This window comes from Salmo salar, chromosome ssa18 (genome assembly GCF_905237065.1).
Source record: "Salmo salar chromosome ssa18, Ssal_v3.1, whole genome shotgun sequence".
In the NCBI taxonomy this organism is placed as follows: domain Eukaryota; kingdom Metazoa; phylum Chordata; class Actinopteri; order Salmoniformes; family Salmonidae; genus Salmo; species Salmo salar.
The window spans coordinates 73,051,495-73,078,007 of NC_059459.1; the positions used below are offsets into that span (position 1 = coordinate 73,051,495).

The 26,513-nt window shown below is 45.3% G+C and overlaps 1 protein-coding gene and 2 long non-coding RNA genes across 3 annotated transcripts; 1 reads left to right on the forward strand and 2 right to left on the reverse strand.

Annotated features, from left to right (window-relative positions):
• The first annotated feature begins 1,469 nt into the window (after positions 1-1,469).
• Positions 1,470-7,147, forward strand: LOC123728668 (mucin-5AC-like). Its single transcript, XM_045700605.1, is given in 8 exon segments — positions 1,470-2,105; positions 2,888-3,341; positions 3,660-4,408; positions 4,608-4,660; positions 4,797-5,008; positions 5,079-5,808; positions 6,108-6,677; positions 6,940-7,147. Coding segments are annotated over 8 exon segments (3,612 nt in total).
• A 7,037-nt stretch (positions 7,148-14,184) lies between these two features.
• On the reverse strand, positions 14,185-17,106 carry LOC106577928 (mucin-2; the record flags this gene model as incomplete). The annotated part of the gene is made up of 4 exons (XR_006760512.1): positions 14,185-14,637; positions 14,873-14,943; positions 15,084-15,857; positions 16,182-17,106. It is a non-coding gene; the product is annotated as a mucin-2 (long non-coding RNA).
• A 1,187-nt stretch (positions 17,107-18,293) lies between these two features.
• Positions 18,294-22,356, reverse strand: LOC106577973 (uncharacterized). Its single transcript, XR_006760513.1, has 3 exons — positions 21,983-22,356; positions 21,637-21,692; positions 18,294-18,644 (listed from the first exon to the last, which is right to left on the reverse strand). It is a non-coding gene; the product is annotated as an uncharacterized lncRNA (long non-coding RNA).
• Positions 22,357-26,513: the final 4,157 nt, after the last annotated feature.

The window sequence follows — 26,513 nt, forward strand, 5'->3', positions numbered from 1 at the left end:
GCAGCTCCTACAACAACATCCACGAATGCAGATCCTACTGCGACAACCATAACTGCAGAACCTACTACGACAACCACAACTGCAGATCCCACTACGACAACGACAACTGCAGATCCTACTACGACAACCACAACCACAACTTCAGCTCCAACTACAACAAGCACAAATGCAGCTCCTACTATGACAACCACAAATGCAGCTCCTACTATGACAACCATAACTGAAGCTCCTTATACAACTGCAGTTCTTTCTACAACAACCACAACTGCAGCTCCTACTACGACAACCAAAACCGCATCTCCCACTACAACAACCGCAAATGAGGCTCCAACTACGATAAACACAACTGAAGCTCCTACGACAACAACCACAACTGCAGCTTCTACTAAAACTACCACAGCTGATGCTACATTAACAACAACTGTGACAACATCAACCGCAGGCGTCCCCACAACAACCACAACTGCTCCCACAACAACCACTGCAACAACCACAACTGCAGCTCCTACTACGTCAACGACAACTGCAGCTCCTACAACAACAAATGCAGCTCCTATTACAACAAATACAACTGCAGCTCCTTCTATACCTGCAGTTCTTAAAACAATAACAACAAATGCGGCGCCAACAACGACAACCACAACTTCAGCTCCTACTATGACAACCACAAATGCAGTTCCTACTATGACAACCATAACTGAAGCTCCTTATACAACTGCAGTTCTTTCTACAACAACCACAACGGCAGCTCCTACTGCAACAACCACAACCTCAGCTCCTACTACGACAACCAAAACCGCATCTCCCTCTACAACAACCGCAAATGAGGCTCCAACTACGATAAACACAACTGAAGCTCCTACGACCACAACCACAACTGCAGCTTCTACTAAAACTACCACAGCTGATGCTACATTAACAGCAACTGTGACAACATCAACCGCAGGCGTCCCCACAACAATCACAAATGCTCCCACAACAACCACTGCAACAACCACAACTGCAGCTCCTACTACGTCAACGACAAATGCAGCTCCTATTACAACAAATACAGCTCCTATTACAACAAATACAACTGCAACTCCTTCTATACCTGCAGTTCTTAAAACAACAACCACAAATGCGGCGCCAACAACGACAACCACAACTTCAGCTCCTACTATGACAACCACAAATGCAGTTCCTACTAAAACAACCATAACTGAAGCTCCTTATAAAACTGCAGTTCTTACTACAACAACCACAACTGCAGCTTCTACTATGTCAACCACAATGGCTGTTCCTACTACCACAACTGCAGCTCCTACTTTGACAACGGCAAATGCAGCTCCTACTGCAACAACGGCAACTGCAGCTCCTACTACAACAACCACAACTGCAGCTCCTACCTCGACGCCACAACTGCAGCTCCTACCACGACAACTACAACTGCAGCTCCTACTACGACAACCACAAATGCAGCTCCTACTATGACAACCATAACTGAAGCTCCTTATACAACTGCAGTTCTTACTACGACAACAACAACTGCAACTCCTACTTTGACAACGGCAACTGCAGTTCCTACTACAACAATGGCAACTGCAGCTCCTACTACAACAACCACTACTGCAGCTCCTACTACAACCGCAGTTCTTACTACAACAACAACAACTGCAGCTCCTACTTCAACAACCACAACCTCAGCTCCTACCACAACAACGGCATCTGCAGCTCCTACTACGATAACCACAACTGCAGCTCCTACTACAACGACCACATCTGCAGTTCCTCCTACGACAACCACAACTGTAGCTCCTACTTTGACAACGGTAACTGCAGCTCCTACTACAACAACGGCAACTGCAGCTCCTAGTACAACAACAACCACAACTGCAGCTCCTACCTCGACAACCATAACTGCAGCTCCTACTACGACAACCACAACTGCAGCTCCTACCACGACAACCACAAATGCAGCTCCTACTTTCACAACGGCAACTGCAGCTCCTACTACAACAACCACAAATTCAGCTCCTACTACAACAACCACAAATGCAGCTCCTACTACGACAACCACAACCTCAGCTCCTACTACGACAACCACAAATTCAGCTCCTACTACAACAACCACAAATGCAGCTCCTACTACGACAACCATAACTGAAGCTCCTTATACATCTGCAGCTCCCATTACAACAACCACAACTGCAGCTGCTTCTACACATGCAGTTTTACAACAGCCACAACTGCAGCTCCTACTACGACAACCACAACTGTAGCTCCTACTACGTCTACGACAACTGCAGCTCCTACAACAATAAATGCAGCTCCTACTACAACAATCACAACTGCAGCTCCTTCTACACCTGCAGTTCTTAAAACAACAACTACAAATGTGGTGCCTATGACAACAACTACAACTTCAGCTCCTACTACGACAACCACAAATGCAGTTCCTAATACGACAACCACAACTGCAGCTGCTACTATGAAAACCACAACTTCAGCTCCTACTACGACAACCACAAATGCATCTCCAACTATGACAACCATAACTGAAGCTCCTTATACAACTGCAGTTCTTACGACAACAACAACAACTGCAGTTCCTTCTACGACAACCACATCTGCAGCTCCTACTTTGACAACGGCAACTGCAGCTCCTACTACAACAACGGCAACTGCAGCTCCTACTACAACAACTACTACTGCAGCTCCTACTACGATAAGCACAACTGCAGCTCCTTATACAACTGCAGTTCTTACTACAACAACCACAAATGCAGCTCCTACTACGACAACCACAACTGCAGCTGCTACTACGAAAACCACAACTGCAGCTCCTACCACGACAACCATAACTGCAGCTCCTACCACGACAACCATAACTGCAGCTCCTACTTAGACGACCATAACTGCAGCTTCTACTACGACAACCACATCTGCAGCTCATACCACAACAACCACAAATGCAGCTCCTACTTAGACAACCATAACTGAAGCTCCATATACAACTGCAGTTCTTTCTACAACAACCACAACTGTAGCTCCAACTGCAACAACCACAACCTCAGCTCCTACTACGACAACCACAACTGCAGCTCCTACTTTGACAACGGCAACTGCAGCTCCTACTACAACAACCACAAATGCAGTTCCTAATACGACAACCACAACTGCAGCTGCTACTATGAAAACCACAACTGCAGCTCCTACCACGACAACCACAACTGCAGCTCCTACCATGACAACCATAACTGCAGCTCCTACTACGACAACCACAACTGCAGCTCCTACTACAACAACGGCAACTGCAGCTCCTACTACAACAACTACTACTGCAGCTCCTACTACGATAAGCACAACTGCAGCTCCTTATACAACTGCAGTTCTTACTACAACAACCACAAATGCAGCTCCTACTACGACAACCACAACTGCAGCTGCTACTACGAAAACCACAACTGCAGCTCCTACCACGACAACCATAACTGCAGCTCCTACCACGACAACCATAACTGCAGCTCCTACTTAGACGACCATAACTGCAGCTTCTACTACGACAACCACATCTGCAGCTCATACCACAACAACCACAAATGCAGCTCCTACTTAGACAACCATAACTGAAGCTCCATATACAACTGCAGTTCTTTCTACAACAACCACAACTGTAGCTCCAACTGCAACAACCACAACCTCAGCTCCTACTACGACAACCACAACTGCAGCTCCTACTTTGACAACGGCAACTGCAGCTCCTACTACAACAACCACAAATGCAGTTCCTAATACGACAACCACAACTGCAGCTGCTACTATGAAAACCACAACTGCAGCTCCTACCACGACAACCACAACTGCAGCTCCTACCATGACAACCATAACTGCAGCTCCTACTACGACAACCACAACTGCAGCTCCTCCTTCGACATCCACAGCCGCAACTCCTACTACAACAACCATGACTGCAGCCTATACTACGACAATCACAACTGAAGCTCCTACTACAACAACCACAACTACAGCTCCTACCTCGACAACAACTACAACTGCAGCTCCTACTACGACAACCACAGCTGGAGCTTCAACCATGACAACCTCAACTGCAGCTCCAACTACAACAACCACAACTACAGCTCCTACCTCGACAACCACAACTGCAGCTCCTACCTCGACAACCACAACTGCAGCTCCTACTACGACAACCACAACTGCAGCTTCAACCATGACAACCTCAACTGAAGCTCCTACTATGACAACCACAACTGCAGCTCATACCACGACAACCACAACTGCAGCTCCTACTATGACAACCACAACTGCAGCTTCAACCACGACAACCACAACTGCAGCTCCTACTACGACAATGTCAACTGCATCTCCTACTACAACAACCACAACTGCAGGTCCTACTTTGACAACGGCAACTGCAGCTCCTACCACAACAACCACAACTGCAGCTCATTCTACAACCGCAGTTTTTACTACAAAAACCACAACTGCCGCTCCTATTACGACAACCATAAATGAAGCTCCTTATACAACTGCAGTTCCTACTACAACAACCACAACTGCAGCTCCTACTACGACAACCATAACTGAAGCTCCTTATACAACTGCAGTTCTTACTACAACAACCACAATTGCAGCTCCTACTACGACAACTACAAATGCAGTTACTAATTCGACAAACACAACTGAAGCTCCTACTTCAACAACCACAACTGCAGCTCCAATCACGACAACCACAACTGCAGCTCCTACTACGACAACCACAAATGCAGCTCCTACCACGACAACCACAACTGAAGCTCCTACTACAACAACCACAACTGCATCTCCTACGACGACAAACACAACTGCAGCTCCTACTATGACAGTCACTACTGCATCTCCTTCTGCAACAACCACAGCTCAAGATCCTACTATAACAACCACAGATACTGCTACGTTAGCAACATCTGTGTTTACATCAAACACAGCCGTCATCACACCAACATCAACTGCTCCTACAACATCCACAGTTTATACCACAACAACTACAGCTCCTACAACAACAACCATAAATGCATCTCCTGCTACGACAACCACAGCCGCAGCGCCTACTACAACAACCATGACTGCAGCCTATACTACAACAATCACTACTGAAGCTCCTACTACAACAACCACAACTACAGCTCCTACCTCGACAACCACAACTGAAGCTCCTACTACGACAACCACAACTGCATCTCCTACTACAACAACCATGACTGCAGCTTATACTATGACAATCACAACTGCAGGTCCTATTGCAACAACCACAACCGCAGCAACTACTACTACAACCACAGCTGCAGCTCCACCAACGACAGCCACAACTGCAGCTCTTACTACAACAACCAAAACTGCAGCTCCTACTACGACAACCACAACCACAGCTCCTACTATGACAACCCCAACTGCAGCTTCTACTACAACAACCACAAATGCAATTCCTAATACGACAACCACAACTGCAGTTCATTCTGCATCCGCAGTTCTTACTACGACAACGACAACTGGATCTCCTACTACAACAACCTCAACTGCAGCTCCTACTACAACAACCACAACTGGATCTCCTACTACAACAACCACAACTGCAGCTCCTATTACAACAACCACAACGGAAGCTCCTATTACAACAACCACATCTGCAGCTCCCGCTACGACAACCACAACTGCAGCTCCTACTACAACAACCACAAATGTGGCTCCAACTACGATTAACACAACTGAACCTCCTACTACAACAACCACAACTGCAGCTTCTACTAAAACAACCACAGCTGATGCTACGTTAACAACCACAGCTGATGCTACGTTAACAACAACTGTGGCAACATCAACCGCAGGCGTCCCCACAACAACCACAACTGCTCCCACAACAACCACTGTTGCTGCTACAACTACCAAAGCAGCACCAACGACAACAACAACAACAACAGCTCCAACTACTACATCAACAAATGCAGCTCCTATTACAACAACTACAACTGCAGCTCCTACTATGACAACCACAATTACAGCTCCTACAACAACAACCACAACTGCAGCTCCTACTACAACAACCACAGTTGATGCTACACCAACACCAGCTGCTCCCTCAAGAACCAAAGTATTACCAACTACAACCTCAGAGCCGGTGACAACAACTACAGCTGCACCAACTTCCGCAGCTTTTTACCCAACAACCACAGTTGCACCATTGACAACAACTACAGCTGCTGTTATGACTACAACAACTGCGGCTTCGTCAACCACAGCTGCTCCCACTACAACCGCAGTTGCACCATTTACAACCACAAATACAGCTACGACAACCACAGCTGGATCTACAACATCCACAGCTGCTTCCGTAACAACCACAGCTTCCCTGACAACTACTACAGCTCCTACTACGACAACAACAACTGCGATTACATCAACCACAGCTGCTTCCACAACAATCACAGTTGCTCCCAAAACAACCACAGTTGCACCAACAACAGCAACAGCTGCAGCCACAACAACCACAGGTTTCCCCAGAACATCCACTGTCACCCCGACAACAACCATAGCTTTCCCCACCACAACCACACCTCCCACAACAACTACAGCTCCTCACCAGGACAACCTCAGCTGCTCCTACAACAACCACAGCAGCACCAACGACATCTACAGCTGCTGTTACAACAACTACAATCATCCCCACAACAACCATAGCAGCTACCACAACCACAGCTTCTACCAGAACTACAGCTGCTCCCAACACAAAGACAGCTACAGCCACAACAACCACAGCTGCATCCATAACAAACACATCTTCCCTGACAACAACTACAGCTGCTACTATGACAACAACAACTGTGGCTATGTCAACTACAGCTGCTCTCACAACAACCACAGCTGCTCTCACAACAACCACAGCTGCTCTCACAACAACCACAGCTGCAACAACAACATCCGCTACTGCAACAACAACAACCTCAGGTTTCCCCAGAACAACCACTGCCGGCACCACAACAAGCGCAGCAGCACCAACGACATCTATAGCTGCTATTACAACAACCACATCCACCCCTACAACAACCACAGCTTCTCCCACAACAACCACTGCAGCAGCCACAACAACTACAACTGCACCTGCAACTACTGAAATCACAACTACACAAACAAACACTGAACTACCAACAACTACACAACCAATCACTCAAAAGATGAGCACTATACCTCCAACCGCCGGACTGTCAGACACGAACAGTGGACCTGGTAAGTGTGATTTACTGTGCTTCATATAATCAAATTGGTAATTGAGGTCAACCCTGTCATGTCCCTTCCTTGTTACATACACTGTTTGTTTGTCTGTCTCTCTCTCTGTCTGTCTGACAGTCTGTTTGTTTGTTTCATGTTTGTTTGTAATGTTGACTCATTGTGTCTCTACAGGATATGTGGTTGGACTGAGGGTGAAATTTACCTCGAAGACAGAGCTAACCAAATCTGAGATCAAGGAGCAAGTCTTAACGGAGGTTAGTGTCTATGTCAAATTGTAACTTTGAAATTGTAAGGTTGCTCAAACAAATAAAGTACATTGAATGAGGAAGGAGATTGATGTAAAGAAGGGGATAAAGCAAAATGAGAAAAGGAGAAAAGTAGTATTAACAAATGAACTAATCTACGTAACCCTGTGTGTTTGTTCCAGCTTCGTGAGGAACTAATCAGACAAGGGCTGACAGGGGACTTCACACTGCGACTGAGAACCATTCAAAGCTAGGTGTCTGGGGGAATAGGAGGAGGAAGCTGGGAAAACTACAGACAGCACTCATAAACCTGATCACAGATGTTGTATCGTGAGCCCACAAGGGGAGTCACTGAGTGGAAAATATTCAGACCTCTTGACTTTTCCAGATTTTGTTACGTTACAGCCTTATTCTAAAATTGATGAAATAGTGTTTTCCCTTATCAATCTACACACAATTCCAAGTAATGACAAAGCAAAAACAGCTTTTTAGAAATGTTTGCAAAGTTATTAGAAATAAAAATCTGAAATCTGAAATGTACATATGTATGTAGACCCTTTACTCAGTACTTTGATGAAGCACCTTTGGCAGCAATCGCTGCACAGCTATTTTCAGGTCTCTTCAGAGAGGTTTGATCGGGTTCAAGTCCGGACTCTGGCTGGACATTCAGAGACTTGTCCTGACGCCACTCCTGCATTGTCTTGGCTGTGTGCTTAGGGTCGTTGTCCTGTTGGAAGGTGAACCTTTGACCCAGTTTGAGGTCCTAAGCGCTCTGGAGCAGGTTTTCATCAAGGATCTCTCTGTACTTTGCTCGTTCATCTTTCCTTCGATCCTGACTAGTTTCCAGTCCCTGCCACTGAAAAACATCCCCACAGCATGATGCTGCCACCACCATGATTCACCGAAGGGATGGTGCCAGGTTTCCTCCAGACATGACGCTTGGCATTCAGGCCAAAGAGTTCAATCTTGGTTTCATCAGACCTGAGAATCTTGTTTCTCATGGTCTGGGAGTCTTTAGGTGCCTTTTGGCAAACTCCAAGCAGGCTGTCATGTGCCTTATACTGAGGAGTGGCTTCCGTCAGACCACTCTATCATAAAGGCCTGATTGGTAGAGTGCTGCAGAGATAGTTGTCCTTCTGGAAGATTCTCCCATCTTCACAGAGGAACTCCGTAGCTCTTTCAGAGTGACCATTGGGTTCTTGGTCACCTCCCTGACCAAGGCCCTTCTTTATTTGATTTATTTATTTCACATTTATTTAACCAGGTAGGCTAGTTGAGAACAAGTTCTCATTTACAACTGTGACCTGGCCAAGATAAAGCAAAGCAGTGCAACACAAACAACAACACAGAGTTACACATGGAATAAACAAACATACAGTCAATAATACAATAGAAAAAGTCTACATACAGTGTGTGCAAATGAGGTAGGATAAGGGAGGTAAGGCAATAAATAGGCCATAGTAGCAAAATAATTACAATATAGCAATTAAACACTGGAGTGATAGATGTGCCGAAGATGAGTGTGCAAGTAGAGATACTGGGGAGCAAAGGAGCAAAATAAATAAAATAAATAACAGTATGGGGATGGGGTAGTTGGATGGGCTATTTACAGATGGGCTATCTACAGGTGCAGTGATCTGTGAGCTGCTCTGACAGCTGGTGCTTAAATTAAGTGAGGGAGATATGAGTCTCCAGCTTCAGTGATTTTTGCAGTTCGTTCCAGTCATTGGCAGCAGAGAACTGGAAGGAAAGGCGGCCAAAGTAGGAATTGGCTTTGGGGGTGACCAGTGAAATATACCTGCTGGTGTCACGACTCCCGCCGAAGTCGACCCCTCTCCTTGTTCGGGCGACGTTCGGCGGTCGACGTCACCGGCTTACTAGTTGCCACCGATCGATGTTTCACTGTTCGTTTGGTTTGGTCTTTATTGTGTACACCTGTTTTGAGTTTCCCTAATTATGTTCATTATTTAAACCTCTGCATTTCCTGTTTGTCTTGTCGGTGATTGTTTGTCTGTTTAGTGTAGTTGGAGGTGTTTCTCCAGACTATGCATTTTTTATGAGAAGATGGATTGAATAATTTTAGTAAACACGTTTTGTTTACCTTCATCCCTGTGTCCTGCGCCTGACTCCTCCACTTCTCTAAGAAGATCCATTACAGAATCACCGACCACAAATGGAGTCAGCAGGAGCAGCCAGTTCTCCTAGTCATCTAGAGGAGCACGTTCAGCAGCAGGCTAAAATGATCCAGGATCTAGTGACGGCCATGGATTGCGTGCTGCTGACCATGGAGAGAGTGGAGAGAAAAGGATGTCCTGTCGACCCAGCCTCACCACCGCCCGGTACATCTCTGGATCCTATCCAACCGCCGTCTGGATCCGGTGGGATTCGGCTCTCGCTCCCGGGAGCGTATGACGGAGCAGCTGCCGGGTGTCAGGGGTTCCTCCTCCAGCTAGAGCTCTACCTGGCGGCTGTCCAGCCGCCGCCCTCGGGACGCGAGAGAGTGAGCGCCCTCATCTCCTGTTTGACTGGTAAAGCCCTAGAGTGGGCCAACGCCATCCGGGAGGTGGAAGACCCGACTCGGGAAAACTACGAGGATTTCTCCAGACGCTTTCGGGCAGTGTTTGATCATCCACCAGAAGGAAAAGCGGCGGGAGAGCGCTTGTTCCATTTAAAGCAGGAGATGAGGAGTGCTCGGGAGTTTGCACTGGATTTTAGGATTCTGGCGGCTGGGGCAGGATGGAATGAGCGGGCCCTGATCGATCACTACCGGTGTGGTTTGCGAGAGGACGTTCGTAGGGAGCTAGCCTGCAGGGACACCACTCTCCACCTGGACCAGCTTATGGACTTATCTATCCAGCTGGATAACCTGCTGGCCTTCTGCGGACGTCCAGATCGGGGTCCGTTGGTTCCATCCTCCAGTCCCTTAGACCCAACAACAATGGGGTTGGGCGGGGCTGGTACTAGGAAGACCGGAGGGGAAACCGTTCCATGCACCAGAGGTGACCGCAGAGGACACACTGCTGTTCGGTGCTGGGGAGGTTTTCCAGGTAGTCGAGGTGGTAGGCGGAACACTGGTGGTTCATCTCAGGTGAGTAGGCACACGACTCACCCAGACCCCCCTGTTGATCACATCTGGTTGTCTATAAAATTTCCGGGGTTTTCCCCGCATTCCCAGCATAAGGCGCTAGTAGATTCAGGCGCAGCTGGGAACTTTATAGATCGGTCTTTGGCCAATAGATTAGGGATTCCTATTGTTCCCGTTGATGTTCCCTTCCCTATACATGCCCTAGATAGTCGTCCTTTGGGGTCTGGGCTGATCAGGGAGGTCACAGTTCCCATTGCTATGGTGACGCAGGAGAGTCATGAAGAGAGTATTAGTCTCTTTCTGATTGACGCTCCTGCGTTTCCCGTTGTATTGGGGCTTCCCTGGTTGGCTTCTCATGATCCTATTATTTCGTGGCAACAGAGGGTTCTCAAGGGATGGTCCTGTCAGTGTTCAGGGAGGTGTTTAGGTGTTTCCTTAGGTGCCACTACGGTGGAAAGTCAAAACCAGGTTTCCACCATGCACATTCCCCCCGAATATGCTGATTTGGCAATCGCCTTCTGTAAAAGGAAGGCGACTCAATTACCACCCCATCAACCGGGGGATTGTGCGATAAATCTCCTGGAGGGTGCTGCACTTCCCAGGAGACACGTGTATCCTCTGTCACAGGAGGAGACGGCGGCTATGGAAACATATGTCGCTGAATCTCTGGGACAGGGATACATTCGGCCCTCCATTTCACCTGTCTCCTCGAGCTTATTTTTTGTGAAGAAGAAGGATGGAGGTTTACGCCCGTGCATTGACTATCGAGGTTTGAACCAGATTACTGTGAAATACAGTTACCCGCTACCTCTGATCGCCAGTATGACAGAGTCATTGCTCGGGGCGCGCTTCTTCACAAAATTGGACCTCAGGAGCGCGTACAATCTGGTGCGTATCAGGGGAGGGGATGAGTGGAAGACGGCATTTAGCACTACATCTGGGCACTATGAGTACCTCGTCATGCCGTATGGGTTAATGAATGCTCCATCCGTCTTCCAATCATTTGTGGATGAGATCTTCAGGGACCTGCACGGGCGGGGTGTAGTGGTGTATATAGATGATATTCTCATATACTCCACCACCCGCGCTGAGCATGTGTCCCTTGTGCGTACGGTGCTTGGTCGACTGTTGGAGCATGACCTTTGCGTCAAGGCGGAGAAATGTCTGTTCTTTCAACAGTCCGTCTCCTTCCTTGGGTACCGTTTGTCCGCGTCAGGGGTGGAGATGGAGACTGACCGCATTTCAGCCGTGCGTAATTGGCCGACTCCAACCACGGTAAAGGAGGTGCAGCGGTTTTTAGGGTTTGTCAACTACTACCGGAGGTTTATCCGGGGCTTTGGCCAGGTGGCGGCTCCAATTACCTCCTTACTGAAGGGGGGACCGGTGCGGTTGTGGTGGTCGGCTGAGGCGGACAGAGCTTTTGGTAACCTGAAGGCTCTGTTTACCACGGCTCCAGTGCTGGCACATCCTGATCCCTCCTTAGCGTTCATAGTTGAGGTGGATGCATCCGAGGCTAGAATAGGGGCTGTGCTATCTCAGCGCTCGGGTAACCCACCAAAACTCCGCCCCTGTGCTTTCTTTTCGAACAAGCTCAGCCCGCCGGAGCGAAACTATGACGTGGGGGATAGGGAGTTGTTAGCTGTTGTCGGGGCTCTGAAAGCGTGGAGACATTGGCTTGAGGGGGCTAGACACCCTTTCCTCATTTGGACTGACCACCGAAATCTGGAGTATATTTGGGCAGCGAGGAGACTGAACCCTCGCCAGGCTAGGTGGGCTATGTTTTTCACACACTTTTCTTTCACTCTTTCTTATAAACCAGGTTCCCAGAACGTCAAGGCAGACGCACTGTCCCGGCTGTATGATACAGAGGAGCAGTCCACAGAGCCCACTCCCATAATTCCAGCCTCATGCCTGGTGGCACCGGTGGTATGGGAGGTGGACGCGGACATCGAACGGGCGTCACGTGCAGAACCCACTCCCTCCCAGTGTCCCGTTGGGCGCGTGTACGTGCCGTTTGATGTTCGCGATCGTTTGATCTGTTGGGCTCACACATCACCCTCCTCTGGTCATCCTGGTATAGGTCGGACGGTGCGCTGCCTTACGGGGAAGTACTGGTGGCCCACATTAGCCAAGGACGTGAGGGTTTATGTCTCCTCCTGTTCGGTATGCGCACAGTGCAAGGCACCTAGACATCTGCCCAGAGGGAAATTACAACCCCTCTATTGCCAGGACCGGCCGGGAGAGTGGGCATCATTTATCCCTTGGGCGGAGATGGACCAAAATTCCTTACGCCACTCTTCCACTAACCTTACCCCTTTTCAGTGTGTGCTAGGGTATCAGCCGGTCCTGGCACCATGGCATCAGAGCCAGATCGAGGCTCCTGCGGTGGATGAATGGTTTCGGCACTCGGAGGAGACATGGAACGCTGCCCATGTACGTCTGCAACGAGCCATCAGGCGGCAAAAGGCGAGTGCCGACAGCCACCGCAGTGAGGCCCCGGTTTATGCATCGGGGGATCGGGTCTGGCTCTCGGCCCGAAACCTGCCCCTTCACCTGCCCTGCCGGAAGCTGGGTCCGCGGTTTGTGGGGCCATTTAAAGTCCTGAGGAGATTGAACGAGGTTTGTTATAGGTTACAACTTCCCCCTGATTATCATATTAACCCCTCGTTCCATGTGTCTCTCCTCGGGCCGGTGGTAACTGGTCCGCTCCAGCAGTCGGAGGTACGGGAGGTTCCTCCGCCCCCTCTGGACATCGAGGGGGCCCCGGCATATACCGTACGAGCCATTATGGACTCCAGACGTCGGGCGAGGGGCCTTCAGTACCTCGTGGAGTGGGAGGGGTATGGCCCGGAGGAGCAAAGCTGGGTAACGGCGGAAGACATCCTGGATCCATCGTTAATCCAGGATTTTCATCGCTTCCGTCCGGATCGCCCTGCTCCCCGTCCTCCGGGTCGTCCCCGAGGCCGGTGTCGGCGCGCTGCTGGAGCCGCGCAACTTTCACTAGGGATGGACGCGCGCAACTTTCACTAGGGATGGACATGCCCCCCCACATTCTGAAATTGTATTTTTGTCCCCACAAGTTGTATCATTGGAATGTTATTCAAAACGATTGCTTTAGGACCATGCAGACTCTTCCGAGCAGTCGGGTAGGCTATTTGGAGTGTTTATCCAACTGGATCAAAATTATTGAAAAAAGAATAATGATTCAAAATGTAATAAAATGCCACTTTGTGCCCTTGGATGAACCTATAATTTCGGTGCAGTTTTGGTGGTTTCTGATATATTTTCCCTCTCAGTTTATAAGACCATCTCATCCTCAAAAGTCTGGTGAATGTGTGTACTGTTGTGTTTGTTGAGTTCAATTACAGAAGTTCAGGTATGTTGACCTGTGGTGATTCTCACCTCAATGCTCGTGTTGTTTTCCGTTAGTCTGCCTTAGTCTGTTAACTCGCTCATTTTCCAAATTATTTAGCCTAGTAAATAATACCCCAAAAAATTATTATCAGTGGCCTTGAGTTCAGTTACAAGTGTTTGGGTCATTGAAGTTTCCGAGTTAGATGACTTTCAGAATGAGAACATTGCAACTGACTGTTCATTAATACATCATATTTATTTTACCAATGTTTGAATTTTTTTCTCCACTTTGACATTACAGAGTACTTTGTGTAGATCGTTTACAAAACAATACAATTCAATCATTTTTAATGACACTTTGTAACACAACAAAATGTTGGAAAAGTCAAGGGGTGTGAACTTTCTGAAGGCACTGTAGATATTTAGTTGCTAATACATTAGGTCCAGTTACCGTTGGTCATGTGGTAATAATGTAATCTTGAGGGTAATCTATTGCAAGTTATCTGTTGTCGTGTCTTTGCTATGACGGATTAAGTGATATGACATGGGGGTCATAAACCTCCCCCAACAGGCCATCGTCATGACGCCATGTAACTTTCTTTGTGATCAGGTTTGCTTCTGTCATGAAATGATTCTCAAACGCAGTGTAAAGCCTTCTGGCAGCCCTCGGCTGATCAGTTCCTCACGAAGCTGGAATAAACACAGGGGTTACATAATTTAGTAAATGGGTTAATGCTACATTCCTATCCTCTTCACGCTCCTTCCCACTTATTCACTTCACTTTCCATCTTTACTCAGTATCCTTATTTGTTAAAGCAACCTTACACTGAAATCCCTTTGAGTGAGGTTATTCCTCATTCTATAATCATTTTTGGAGATTAATAATAATTAATTATTATATGATATGTTTGACAGTGACTCTCACCTGCTTCAAGATTTCAGATTCAGTTAGGTCTGTTGTCATGGTGAATTTCACCCTCAGTACCAACTTATATCCTGTAGAGACACAATGAGTCAATAATATGAACAGACAGACAGACAGACACATAACGTACTATAAGAAAAAAAGGAGACTTGACAGGGTTGACCACTATTACCAATTTCATTAGATATTAAGTAAAGTAAATCACACTTACCAGACCCACTATGCATGGTTGACTGTATTATATTAGGAGCTGTAGTTGTTGTATCAGGAGCTGTAGTTGTTGTATTAGGAGCTGTAGTTGTTGTATCAGGAGCTGTAGTTGTTGTATCAGGAGCTGTAGTTGTTGTATTAGGAGCTGTAGTTGTTGTATTAGGAGCAGTAGTTGTTGTATTAGGAGCTGTAGTTGTATTAGGAGCTGAAGTTGTATTAGGAGCTGTGGTTGTTGTATAAGGTGCTGGGGTTGTTGTAGTAGGAGCTGTGGTTGTTGTATAAGGTGCTGGGGTTGTTGTAGTAGGAGCTGTGGTTGTTGTATAAGGTGCTGGGGTTGTTGTAGTAGGAGCTGTGGTTGTTGTATAAGGTGCTGTAGTTGTTGTATTAGGATCTACTGTTGTTGTGATATGAGCTACAGTTTTGGTTATCGTTGCAGGAGCTGTTGTTGTCGTAATTGGATCTGTGGTTGTTGTAGTAGGAGCCTCAGTTGTTGTTGTTGTAGTAGGAGCTGTAGTTGTTGTATAAGGTGCTGGGGTTGTTGTAGTAGGAGCTGTGGTTTTAGTAAGAGCTGCTGCTCCTGTTATTATAGTAGGAGCTGCAGTTGATGTTGTAGTAGGAGCCTCAGTTATTGTTGTTGTAGGAGGAGCTGTAGTTGTGGTTGTTACATCAGGAATTGTGGTTGATGTAGTAGGAACTGCAGTTGTGGTTGTTGTAGTAGGTTCTGCAGTTGTGATTGTTGTAGTAGGTTCTGCAGTTGTGGTTGTTGAAGTAGGAACTGCAGTTATGGTTGTTGAAGTAGGAACTGCAGTTGTGGTTGTTGAAGTAGGAACTGCAGTTGTGGTTGTTGAAGTAGGAACTGCAGTTGTGGTTGTTGTAGTAGGTTCTGCAGTTGTGGTTGTTGTAGTAGGAACTGCAGTTGTGGTTGTTGTAGTAGGTTCTGCAGTTGTGGTTGTTGTAGTAGGAACTGCAGTTGTGGTTGTTGTAGTAGGTTCTGCAGTTGTGGTTGTTGAAGTAGGAACTGCAGTTGTGGTTGTTGTAGTAGGTTCTGCAGTTGTGGTTGTTGTAGTAGGTTCTGCAGTTGTGGTTGTTGAAGTAGGAACTGCAGTTGTGGTTGTTGTAGTAGGAGCCTCAGTTATTGTTGTTGTAGTAGGAACTGTTGTTGTGGTTGATGTAGTAGGAACTGCAGTTGTGGTTGTTGTAGTAGGTTCTGCAGTTGTGGTTGTTGTAGTAGGAACTGCGGTTGTGGTTGTTGTAGTAGGAACTGCAGTTGTGGTTGTTGTAGTAGGAACTGTGGTTGTGGTTGTTGTAGTAGGTTCTGCAGTTGTGGTTGTTGAAGTAGGAACTGCAGTTGTGGTTGTTGTAGTAGGTTCTGCAGTTGTGGTTGTTGTAGTAGGAACTGCAGTTGTGTTGGTTGTAGTAGGTTCTGCAGTTGTGGTTGTTGTAGTAGGAGCCTCAGTTATTGTTGTTGTAGTATGAACTGTTGTTGTGGTTGATGTAGTAGGTTCTGCAGTTGTGGTGGTTGTAGTAGGAACTGCAGTTGTGGTTGTTGTAGTAGGAGCTTCAGTTGTTGTTGTAGTAGGAGCCTCAGTTATTGTTGTTGTAGTAGGAACTGTTGTTGTGGTTGATGTAGTAGGAACTGCAGTTGTGGTTGTTGTAGTAGGTTCTGCAGTTGTGGTTGTTGAAGTAGGAACTGCAGTTGTGGTTGTTGTAGTAGGTTCTGCAGTTGTGGTTGTTGTAGTAGGAACTGCAGTTGTGGTTGTTGAAGTAGGAACTGCAGTTGTGGTTGTTGTAGTAGGTTCTGCAGTTGTGGTTGTTGTAGTAGGAGCTTCAGTTGTTGTTGTAGTAGGAACTGTTGTTGTGGTTGATGTAGTAGGAACTGCAGTTGTGGTTGTTGTAGTAGGTTCTGCAGTTGTGGTTGTTGAAGTAGGAACTGCAGTTGTGGTTGTTGTAGTAGGTTCTGCAGTTGTGGTTGTTGAAGTAGGAACTGCAGTTGTGGTTGTTGAAGTAGGAACTGCAGTTGTGGTTGTTGAAGTAGGAACTGCAGTTGTGGTTGTTGTAGTAGGTTCTGCAGTTGTGGTTGTTGTAGTAGGAGCCTCAGTTATTGTTGTTGTAGTAGGAACTGTTGTTGTGGTTGATGTAGTAGGTTCTGCAGTTGTGGTTGTTGAAGTAGGAACTGCAGTTGTGGTTGTTGTAGTAGGAACTGCAGTTGTGGTTGTAGTAGCAAAAGCTGTTGTTGTAGTAAATGGATCTGTGGTTGTTGTAGTAGGAGCTTCAGTTGTTGTTGTAGTAGGAGCCTCAGTTGTTGTTGTAGTAGGAACTGTTGTTGTGGTTGATGTAGTAGGAACTGCAGTTGTGGTTGTTGTAGTAGGTTCTGCAGTTGTGGTTGTTGAAGTAGGAACTGCAGTTGTGGTTGTTGTAGTAGGTTCTGCAGTTGTGGTTGTTGAAGTAGGAACTGCAGTTGTGGTTGTTGAAGTAGGAACTGCAGTTGTGGTTGTTGAAGTAGGAACTGCAGTTGTGGTTGTTGTAGTAGGTTCTGCAGTTGTGGTTGTTGTAGTAGGAACTGCAGTTGTGGTTGTTGTAGTAGGTTCTGCAGTTGTGGTTGTTGTAGTAGGAACTGCAGTTGTGGTCGTTGTAGTAGGTTCTGCAGTTGTGGTTGTTGAAGTAGGAACTGCAGTTGTGGTTGTTGTAGTAGGTTCTGCAGTTGTGGTTGTTGTAGTAGGTTCTGCAGTTGTGGTTGTTGAAGTAGGAACTGCAGTTGTGGTTGTTGTAGTAGGAGCCTCAGTTATTGTTGTTGTAGTAGGAACTGTTGTTGTGGTTGATGTAGTAGGAACTGCAGTTGTGGTTGTTGTAGTAGGTTCTGCAGTTGTGGTTGTTGTAGTAGGAACTGTGGTTGTGGTTGTTGTAGTAGGAACTGCAGTTGTGGTTGTTGAAGTAGGAACTGCAGTTGTGGTTGTTGTAGTAGGTTCTGCAGTTGTGGTTGTTGTAGTAGGAACTGCAGTTGTGGTGGTTGTAGTAGGTTCTGCAGTTGTGGTTGTTGTAGTAGGTTCTGCAGTTGTGGTTGTTGTAGTAGGAACTGCAGTTGTGGTTGTTGTAGTAGGAACTGCAGTTGTGGTTGTAGTAGCAAGAGCTGTTGTTGTAGTAAATGGATATGTGGTTGTTGTAGTAGGAGCTTCAGTTGTTGTTGTAGTAGGAGCCTCAGTTATGGTTGTTGTAGTAGGAGCTGTAGTTGTGGTTGTTGTAGTAGGAGCTGTAGTTGTGGTTGTTGTAGTAGGAGCTGTAGTTGTGGTTGTTACATCAGGAACTGTGGTTGTTGTAGTAGGAACTGCAGTTGTGGTTGTAGTAGCAAGAGCTGTTGTTGTAGTAAATGGATCTGTGGTTGTTGTAGTAGGAGCTTCAGTTGTTGTTGTAGTAGGAGCCTCAGTTATGGTTGTTGTAGTAGGAGCTGCATCTGTGGCTGTTGGAGCAAGAGATGCACCTACAGCTGTGGTTGTTGTTGCAGGTTCCTCAGTTGTGGTTGTCATATTAGGATCTGTAGTTGTGCTTGTTACAGAGCAGAGGCTGCCTATTACTTGGAAAAATATTACAATTAGTAGGTAGCTTAACAATACTTTAAGCCCAGGCACCAGAAATTGGCCCAGGCATTTCTAAAACATCGGACAATTTTTTCCCTCAAGATCACCACACATCATCATCCTGCACAAAAAAAAACACAAAAACATTTAGACAGTCCCATTGGGCTTTTGGAAGAAAATGCCTTCTGGAACATGTGAACTTCCCTGTGCCTTAATAATAAACGTGTATGCCGTCTGTAAATACAAATAAAATTGTTAAATTACGAGCCTGACACAGAAAAATACAGGAGCATTCCTGCTATCAGTGATTGGCTAAAATAATGGATGGGTTGGACATGCCAAGAAATTAGTTTGGATATGTGTGCCATGTGGCATGGTCTTATCTATTACATGAGCTGCTCAGTATGCAGCAAGATAAAGCATACTGTTAGCTAGCTAGCTAATGTTAGCTGGCTGGCTCGCTAGCTAACGTTTTGTGAATGTTCTGTGTAGTAATATTATTTGTATCTCAGAAAGCCATTTGGATTGCTAGTTATAGCCTAATGTTGGCTAGCTAAAATTGAATCTAGTTGGTTAGCTTTAGCTACTTGCAGGTTCATGCATGTTAGTATTGCCACGTTCAAAACAACTGGGAAAAAATAAGAGTTCAAATCATGACATAAGTGAATTTCAGGCCGGAAAGTCAGAGCCCTAGAAAGAGGCCCGAGTTCCAGAGTTGGATGATCGTTCAAAACGTTTTTTCCAAATCCTAATTGTTTTGAACACAGCGTTAGTTGGGATTATGGTTAGCTAGCTAGCTACATGTCCAAACAAAAGAATCCACTATGCAAATGACAATTTCACTGTACCTTTTACACCTTCTATATCCTCTGCATGTGACACATAACTTCTATGGGCTAGCGTCCCACCCGCGGTACACACTATCAACAGCCAGTGAAATAGCATGGCGCGAAATACAAAACAGCAAAAATCTCATAATTTCATTTTCTCAAACAATCAACTATTTTACACCATTTTAAAGATAAACTTCTTGTTATTAATCTAACCACATTGTCCGATTTCAAAAAGGCTTTACGGCGAAAGCATAAAATTAGATTATGTTAGGACATAAACTTCACAAGAAAAACCACACAGCCATTTTCCAAGCAAGGACATGCATCACAAAAACCAAAAATACAGCTAAATGATTCACTAACCTTTGATGATCTTCATCAGATGGCACTCATAGGACTTCATGTTACACAATACATGTATGTTTTGCTCGATGAAGTTCATATTTATATCCAAAAACCCCATTTTACATTGGCGCATGATGTTCAGAAAATGTATTCCCACCAAACCTCCGGTGAATGAACACATCAATTTACAAAAATACTCATCATAAACGTTGATAAAATTTACAACAGTTATTGAAAGAATTATAGATATACTTCACCTTAATGCAACCGCTGTGTCAGATTTTAAAATAGCTTTACGGAGAAAGCACATTTTTCAATATTCTGAGTACATAGCTTAACCATCAAAGCAAGCTATACAGATACCCGCCAAGTTCTGGGTCAACTAATTTCAGAATTAGTATTATAAATATTCCCTTACCTTTGCTGATCTTCCTCAGAATGCACTCGCAGGACTCCTACTTCCACAAGAAATGTTCTTTTTGTTTGAAATACTCCACATTTATGTCCAAATACTTCGTTTTGTTCGTGCGTTCAGATCACTATCCAAAGGCATAACGTGCGAGCGTAAATCCAGACACGAAAAGTCAAATAGTTCCATTCATAGAAACATGTCAAACGTTGTTTACAATCAATCCTTAGGGTCTTTTTAACATAAAACATCGGTATTCCAACCGGACAATAGCGTATTCATTACAGAGGAAAAAGAAGGAGCGGCGCGCCAAACGTGCCCGCGCAGTAAACAACTCACTGGTCCCAGGCAGTCCACTCATTGACTGAGCTCCTATTTTCTGCCCAGTAACAGGAGAAGGATGAAACACGTTTCTAAAGGCTGTTGACAGCCAATGGAAGCTTTAGGAAGTGCAACGTGACCCCACAGACACTGTAGTTTCGGAAGGAATTCAAAAGAAGAACTACAATTCCTGGTTGGATTTTTCTCAGGTTTTTGCCTGCCATATGAGTTCTGTTATACTCACAGACATCATTCAAACAGTTTTAGAAACTTCAGAGTGTTTTCTATCCAAATCTAATAATCTAATCATCTCTAATAATATGCAAATATTTGACTCTGCGCCCGAGTTTTAGGCAGTTTACTCTGGGCACGCTTTTCATCCAAAAATGAAAACATTGCCCCCTATACCTTAAAAAGATAAACTTATATTTTATTATTTAACTAAGCAAGTCAGTTTAGAACAAATTCTTATTTACAATGACAGCCTAGGAACATTGGGTTAACTGCCTTGTTCAGTGGCAGAAAGATAGATTTTTACCTTGTCAGCTGAGGGATTTGATGTAGCAACCTTTCGGTTACTGGCCTAACACTCTGACCACTAGGCTACCTTCCGTCTGTTTACCAGAAATTGTCATCTGAAGAACAACATGACCGGCACCAAAATCAGATTAGGATATAGGCCAAGGACCAGATAAAGTGTATTTTTGCTACTACTTTAACCATGTTTAGTCTTGAAATCTTTGGTAGTTTACTACCCTGTGAATCCTTAAAGAGATGTGTGGGGCTAAGGCTTAAGAGTGTGTGAACAATGCTGAGTGGGTGTAGACAAAGAAGAGCTCTCCAGTAGGTGTACTGTACCAAAACATTCACAGACCATTTTCTCAAAGGTGGGGTTACTAGTTTATCAACTTTCAAATAATAATTAATTTCCCATTGCTCATCAACTGTGCAGTGTATGATATTACATTTTATAGCTCTGAGTCTCTACTTTTATCCAATGTAAAAAACAAAAAAATCTTATTTGCTGCATAGGACCAAATCCAGGTGATAACCATACAGGAGATAGATACTAACCTGAAGAAATCATGATGATAAACACCCCAAGTTGCATGGTTGTAATGGTATTCCCTCTAATACATGGGAGAAAAAACTATGAATCAAATTCTAAATAAATTATAAACGATTGTTCATTTTAATTATACATTTAAATACTAATCAAAGATACAAATTGAAATACTGAAGGTAGCCTAAACAGTAAGCAGTTAAAAATCTCATTATGTTTTTTTTAAGTGAGATTTTTCTATCAGTACAGTAGGCCTACCTGTAGGTGACAATGTGCACTGTTCTGCACATTTACATTCTGATAAGTGCAGGTACTTTTAACGTATAATATTTTATAGAATAATGGAAAATGTCTTACCAAAATGGTTGCTGTTGTCTTCGTCCGTGTTCAGGCTTCTGTGAGCTCCTCAACTGATCTGCATAAGCTTCTGTTTTATCATTTGTTCTCTGTCAGCTGGCATCCCAAATGGCACCCTATTCGCTATAAAGTGCACTACTTTGACTAGGAAATAGGGTGCCACTCAGTCTCTGGCAGTTACAGTAACTACACAGTTCAACATGAAGAATAAACTACATTACAACACTATCAGGCCAGTAAGCAACATCTGATTATATTTATAAAAGTACAGACTCATAGCTTCAAAATGGTATATCATACACTGTAGTTGGAGGAAACATAGGAAAGGCATACTGCTTTTAAAGTTGATAAACGTGTTATCCCACTTACGAGAAAATGCCCTCGAAAGTGTTTCACACTTGCTCAAGAGCTCTTCTATGAGTATGCCCATTAAGCATTGTTCACACCATCTTACGCCTTAACCCCACCCATCTATTTAAGGACTCACATGTGAGGACATGTACTAAAAACAGAGTGAGTAAGGTAGTGTAGTAAACAAGTGTTGAAAGTAATAGCCTACAATAAGGAAAAACTCCAGCTAAAAATACACTTCATCTAGTCCTTGATTTATATCAAATGAAACCAACGTTTATTTGTCACGTACACAGGATACAGAAGGTGTAAACGGCACAGTGAAATGCTTCCTTGCCAGTTCTTTCTCAACAGCACAGTATCAATATCAAAAATAAAAAACTTGTGAACAGAAAAGTATCAATATCAAGAAATAGAAGGGGATAAGTCTCGATGCCAGTAGAGAAAGAACAAAAGAATATACATTAAGTAGAAAAACAATATCAATAACGATGGCGGTGATAGAAAAAAGTGATATGTATACAATCAGGGGTAAAGTGGCTGAGCAGCTGGATTAATGTAAAACGTAGCAGCAATGTATGGTGGTTGACTGTGTGAGTGTGTGTGTTGTGTGCGTGAGTGTTAAGAGAGAGTCATGTGAATGTGCATAGAGGCAGTGCAGATAGTCCAAGGGGGCAGGCAGACAGACATTGACTGCAGCTAGAAGAACTTTGGTGGAGGGCTTGTGATGTCCATGGCCTCTCCCTGATCTAAAATATAGGTTTTGTTGAGTTGTGTCCAGTCCAGGTGGTGATTGTACAGGCAGACCATCTCTGGGAAGAAGGACGTCAGCGTTGCACAGCAGCTAAAACCTTGTCCCAGCTGAGTCCAAAGACTCCTTTATGACATCACCAGGATCCAGAGCATCAAAGCTGTTAAAGGTCATGAACAGTCAAAAAGTTTTTAATGAAATGGGATGATATTTGGATGAAACCAGATCAACGTATGATGGCCAAAGTATGAAAAAGGACTGTTGCTTCTACATTGATAAAGTTTTATCATAAAGTTACTGGTCCCCTCCCCCATGCCATTCACTTGGTATCAGGAGGCGGGATTATTAAGGGATAAGGTGACATCAGCCTAGGTCTCCCATTTTATTACACCAATGGGAACATGATATTCTCTTACCTAATTTAGATAAGTACCATCTTGTAACCAACATCGGAGAAGGTATGTTTGCAGACGGGCGTGATTTATATACCTATATAGCTACTCTACTGGTGCCAAAATTTGACAAATATAATTAAGAGTTTACCCTATTCATCTATGGCAAAGATACTTATGTTTCCGCTTTCATCTGTATCTGTTAGCTAGTTACAGCAAGCGTGGAACAAAAGAGGGGAAAGGTCGCTCAAAACTCTGACGCAGTTGTCATGCCAACACATCATTCAGTGCAGCTGTGAACCGCATCACATGAGACATGCCAAATGGGAGAACTATATTTTTTGTACATCATTGATGCAATGTTGCTTGAGATGTTTTTACTGCAACACTGTTCACTGCATCCAAGTTTCTTGACATAGGCATTTCAAACAGCTGTCAGTCTAGGCGAGTTCATGAATACAAGCTCCCAGCACACTCAGCCTGTCTTTTCAAACTTCCTGGTAGTTAGCAATGAGAGAGAGTACTTCTTTATAGAATGTCATTGATGGAGTACATGGTATTACCGAAGATTATTGAAAAACAACATTTATACCAAGCCATGAAGTCGAAGGAATTGTCTCTGCAGTAACCATCTATGCAGCACTCCACCAATCAGGCCTTTATGGTAGAGTGGCCAGATGGAAGCCACTCCTCAGTATAAGGCACATGACAGCTCACTTGGAGTTTGCCAAAAGACACCTAAAGGACTCTCAGACCATGAGAAACAAGATTCTCTGGGCTGATGAAATCAAGATTGAACTCTTTGGCCTGAATGCCAAGCATCATGTCTGGAGGAAACGAGGCACCGCTCATCACCTGGCCAATACCATCCCTACGGTGAAGCATGGTGGTGGCAACATCATGCTGTGGGGATGTTTTTTAGTGGCAGGGAATGGGAGATTAGTCAGGATCAAGGGAAAGATGACAGGGCAAAGTATTTGTATTTGTATTTATTATGGACCCCCATTAGCCAAGGCAGCAGCTACTCTTCCTGGGATCCGGCAAAATTAAGGCAGTTATACAATTTTAAGACATTACAATACATTCATTACAGAATTCAGAACACACTAAGAGTGTGCCCTCAGGCCAAAACTCCACTACCATCTATCTACAACACAAAATCCATTTGTACGTGTGTGTATAGTGTGTATGTTATCATGTGTGTTTATGTATGTGTCTGTGCCTATGTTTGTGTTGGTTCACAGTCCCCACTGTTACATAAGATGTATTTTTATCTGATTCTACTGCTTGCATCACTTACCTGATGTGGAATAGAGTTCCATGTAGTCATGGCTCTATCTTGTACTGTGCGTCTCCCATAGTCTGTTCTGGACTTGGAGACTGTGAAGAGACCTCTGGTGGCATGTCTGGTGAAGTATGCATGGGTGTCTGAGCTGTGTGCGAGTCATTTAAACAGACAGTTTGGTGCTTTCAACATGTCAATATCTCTCACAAGTACTTTGAGCCAGGAGAGATTGACACGTGTATTATTAATGTTTGTTCTCTGTGTACATCCAAAGACCAGCCATGCTGCCTTGTTCTGAGCGAATTGCAATTTTCCTAACTCCCTCTTTGTGGCACCTGACCAAACTACTAAACAGTAGTCCGGGTGTGACAAAACTAGAGCCTGTAGGACCTGCCCTGTTGATAGCGCGTTTAAGAAGGTAGAGCAGCGCTTGATTATAGACAGATTTCTTCCCATTTTAGCTACTGTTGTATCAATATGTTTGCACCATGAGAGTTTACAATCCAGGGTTACTCCAAGCAGTTTAGTCACCTCAACCTGCTCAATTTCCACATGATTTATTACAAGATGTAGTTGAGGTTTAGGGTTAAGTGAAGGACTTGTCCTGTGTGTCTCAGTTGGTAGAGCATGGTGTTTGCAACGCCAGGGTTGTGGGTTCGATTCCTACGGGGGACCAGTACGGAGAAAAAAATTTATGCAGTCGCGTCTGCTAAATTACTAAAATGTAAATACAATGCTTTTAGTTTTTGAAACATATTCCTTGCCACCTATTCTGAAACTACCTGCAGCTCTTTGTTAAGTCTTGCAGTCATTTCAGTTTCTGTAGTAGCTGACGTGTATAGTGTTTAGTCATCTTCATACATAGACACACTGGCTTTACTCAAAGCGGCATGTCGCTTTGCCACTAAAAAACAGCTCCCACACTACCGGCGCCACCAGGCAGGAGGCCGGGAGTATGGGGGTGCGATCCATGGGCCGCTCCTCTGTGTCATACAGCCGGGACAGTGCGTCTGCCTTCACATTCTGGGAACCTGGTCTGTAAGAAAGGTTGAACACAAAACGGGTGAAAAACATGGCCCACCTTGCCTGGCGAGGGTTCAGTCTCCTCGCCGCCCGGATGTACTCCAGATTGCGGTGGTCAGTCCAGATGAGAAAAGGGTGTTTAGCCCCCTCAAGCCAATGTCTCCTCGCCTTCAGAGCCTTGACGACAGCCAACAGCTCCCAGTCCCCCACGTCATAGTTTCGCTCCGCCGGGCTGAGCTTCCTCGAGAAGAAGGTACGGGGCGGAGCTTCGGTGGCGTACCCGAGCGCTGAGAGAGCACGGCTCCTATCCCAGCCTCGGACGCGTCCACCTCCACTATGAATGCCAAGGACGGATCTGGATGGGCCAGCACGGGAGCCGAGGTTAACAGAGCCCTCAGGTGACCAAAAGCCCTGTCCGCCTCAGCCGACCACTGCAAACGTACCGGTCCCCCCTTCAGCAGTGAGGTAATGGGAGCCGATACCTGAAAAAAAACCTGGATAAACCTCCAATAGTAATTGCCAAACCCTAGAAACCGCTGCACCTCCTTTACCGTGGTGGGAGTCGGCCAATTACACATGGCTGAAATGCGGTCACTCTCCATCTCCACCCCTGAGGTGGAAATGCGGTACCCTAGGAAGGAGACGGACTGTTGGAGAGAACAGGCATTTCTCAGCCTTGGCGTACAGGTCATGCTCCAACAGTCGACCAAGCACCTTGCGCAGCAGGGA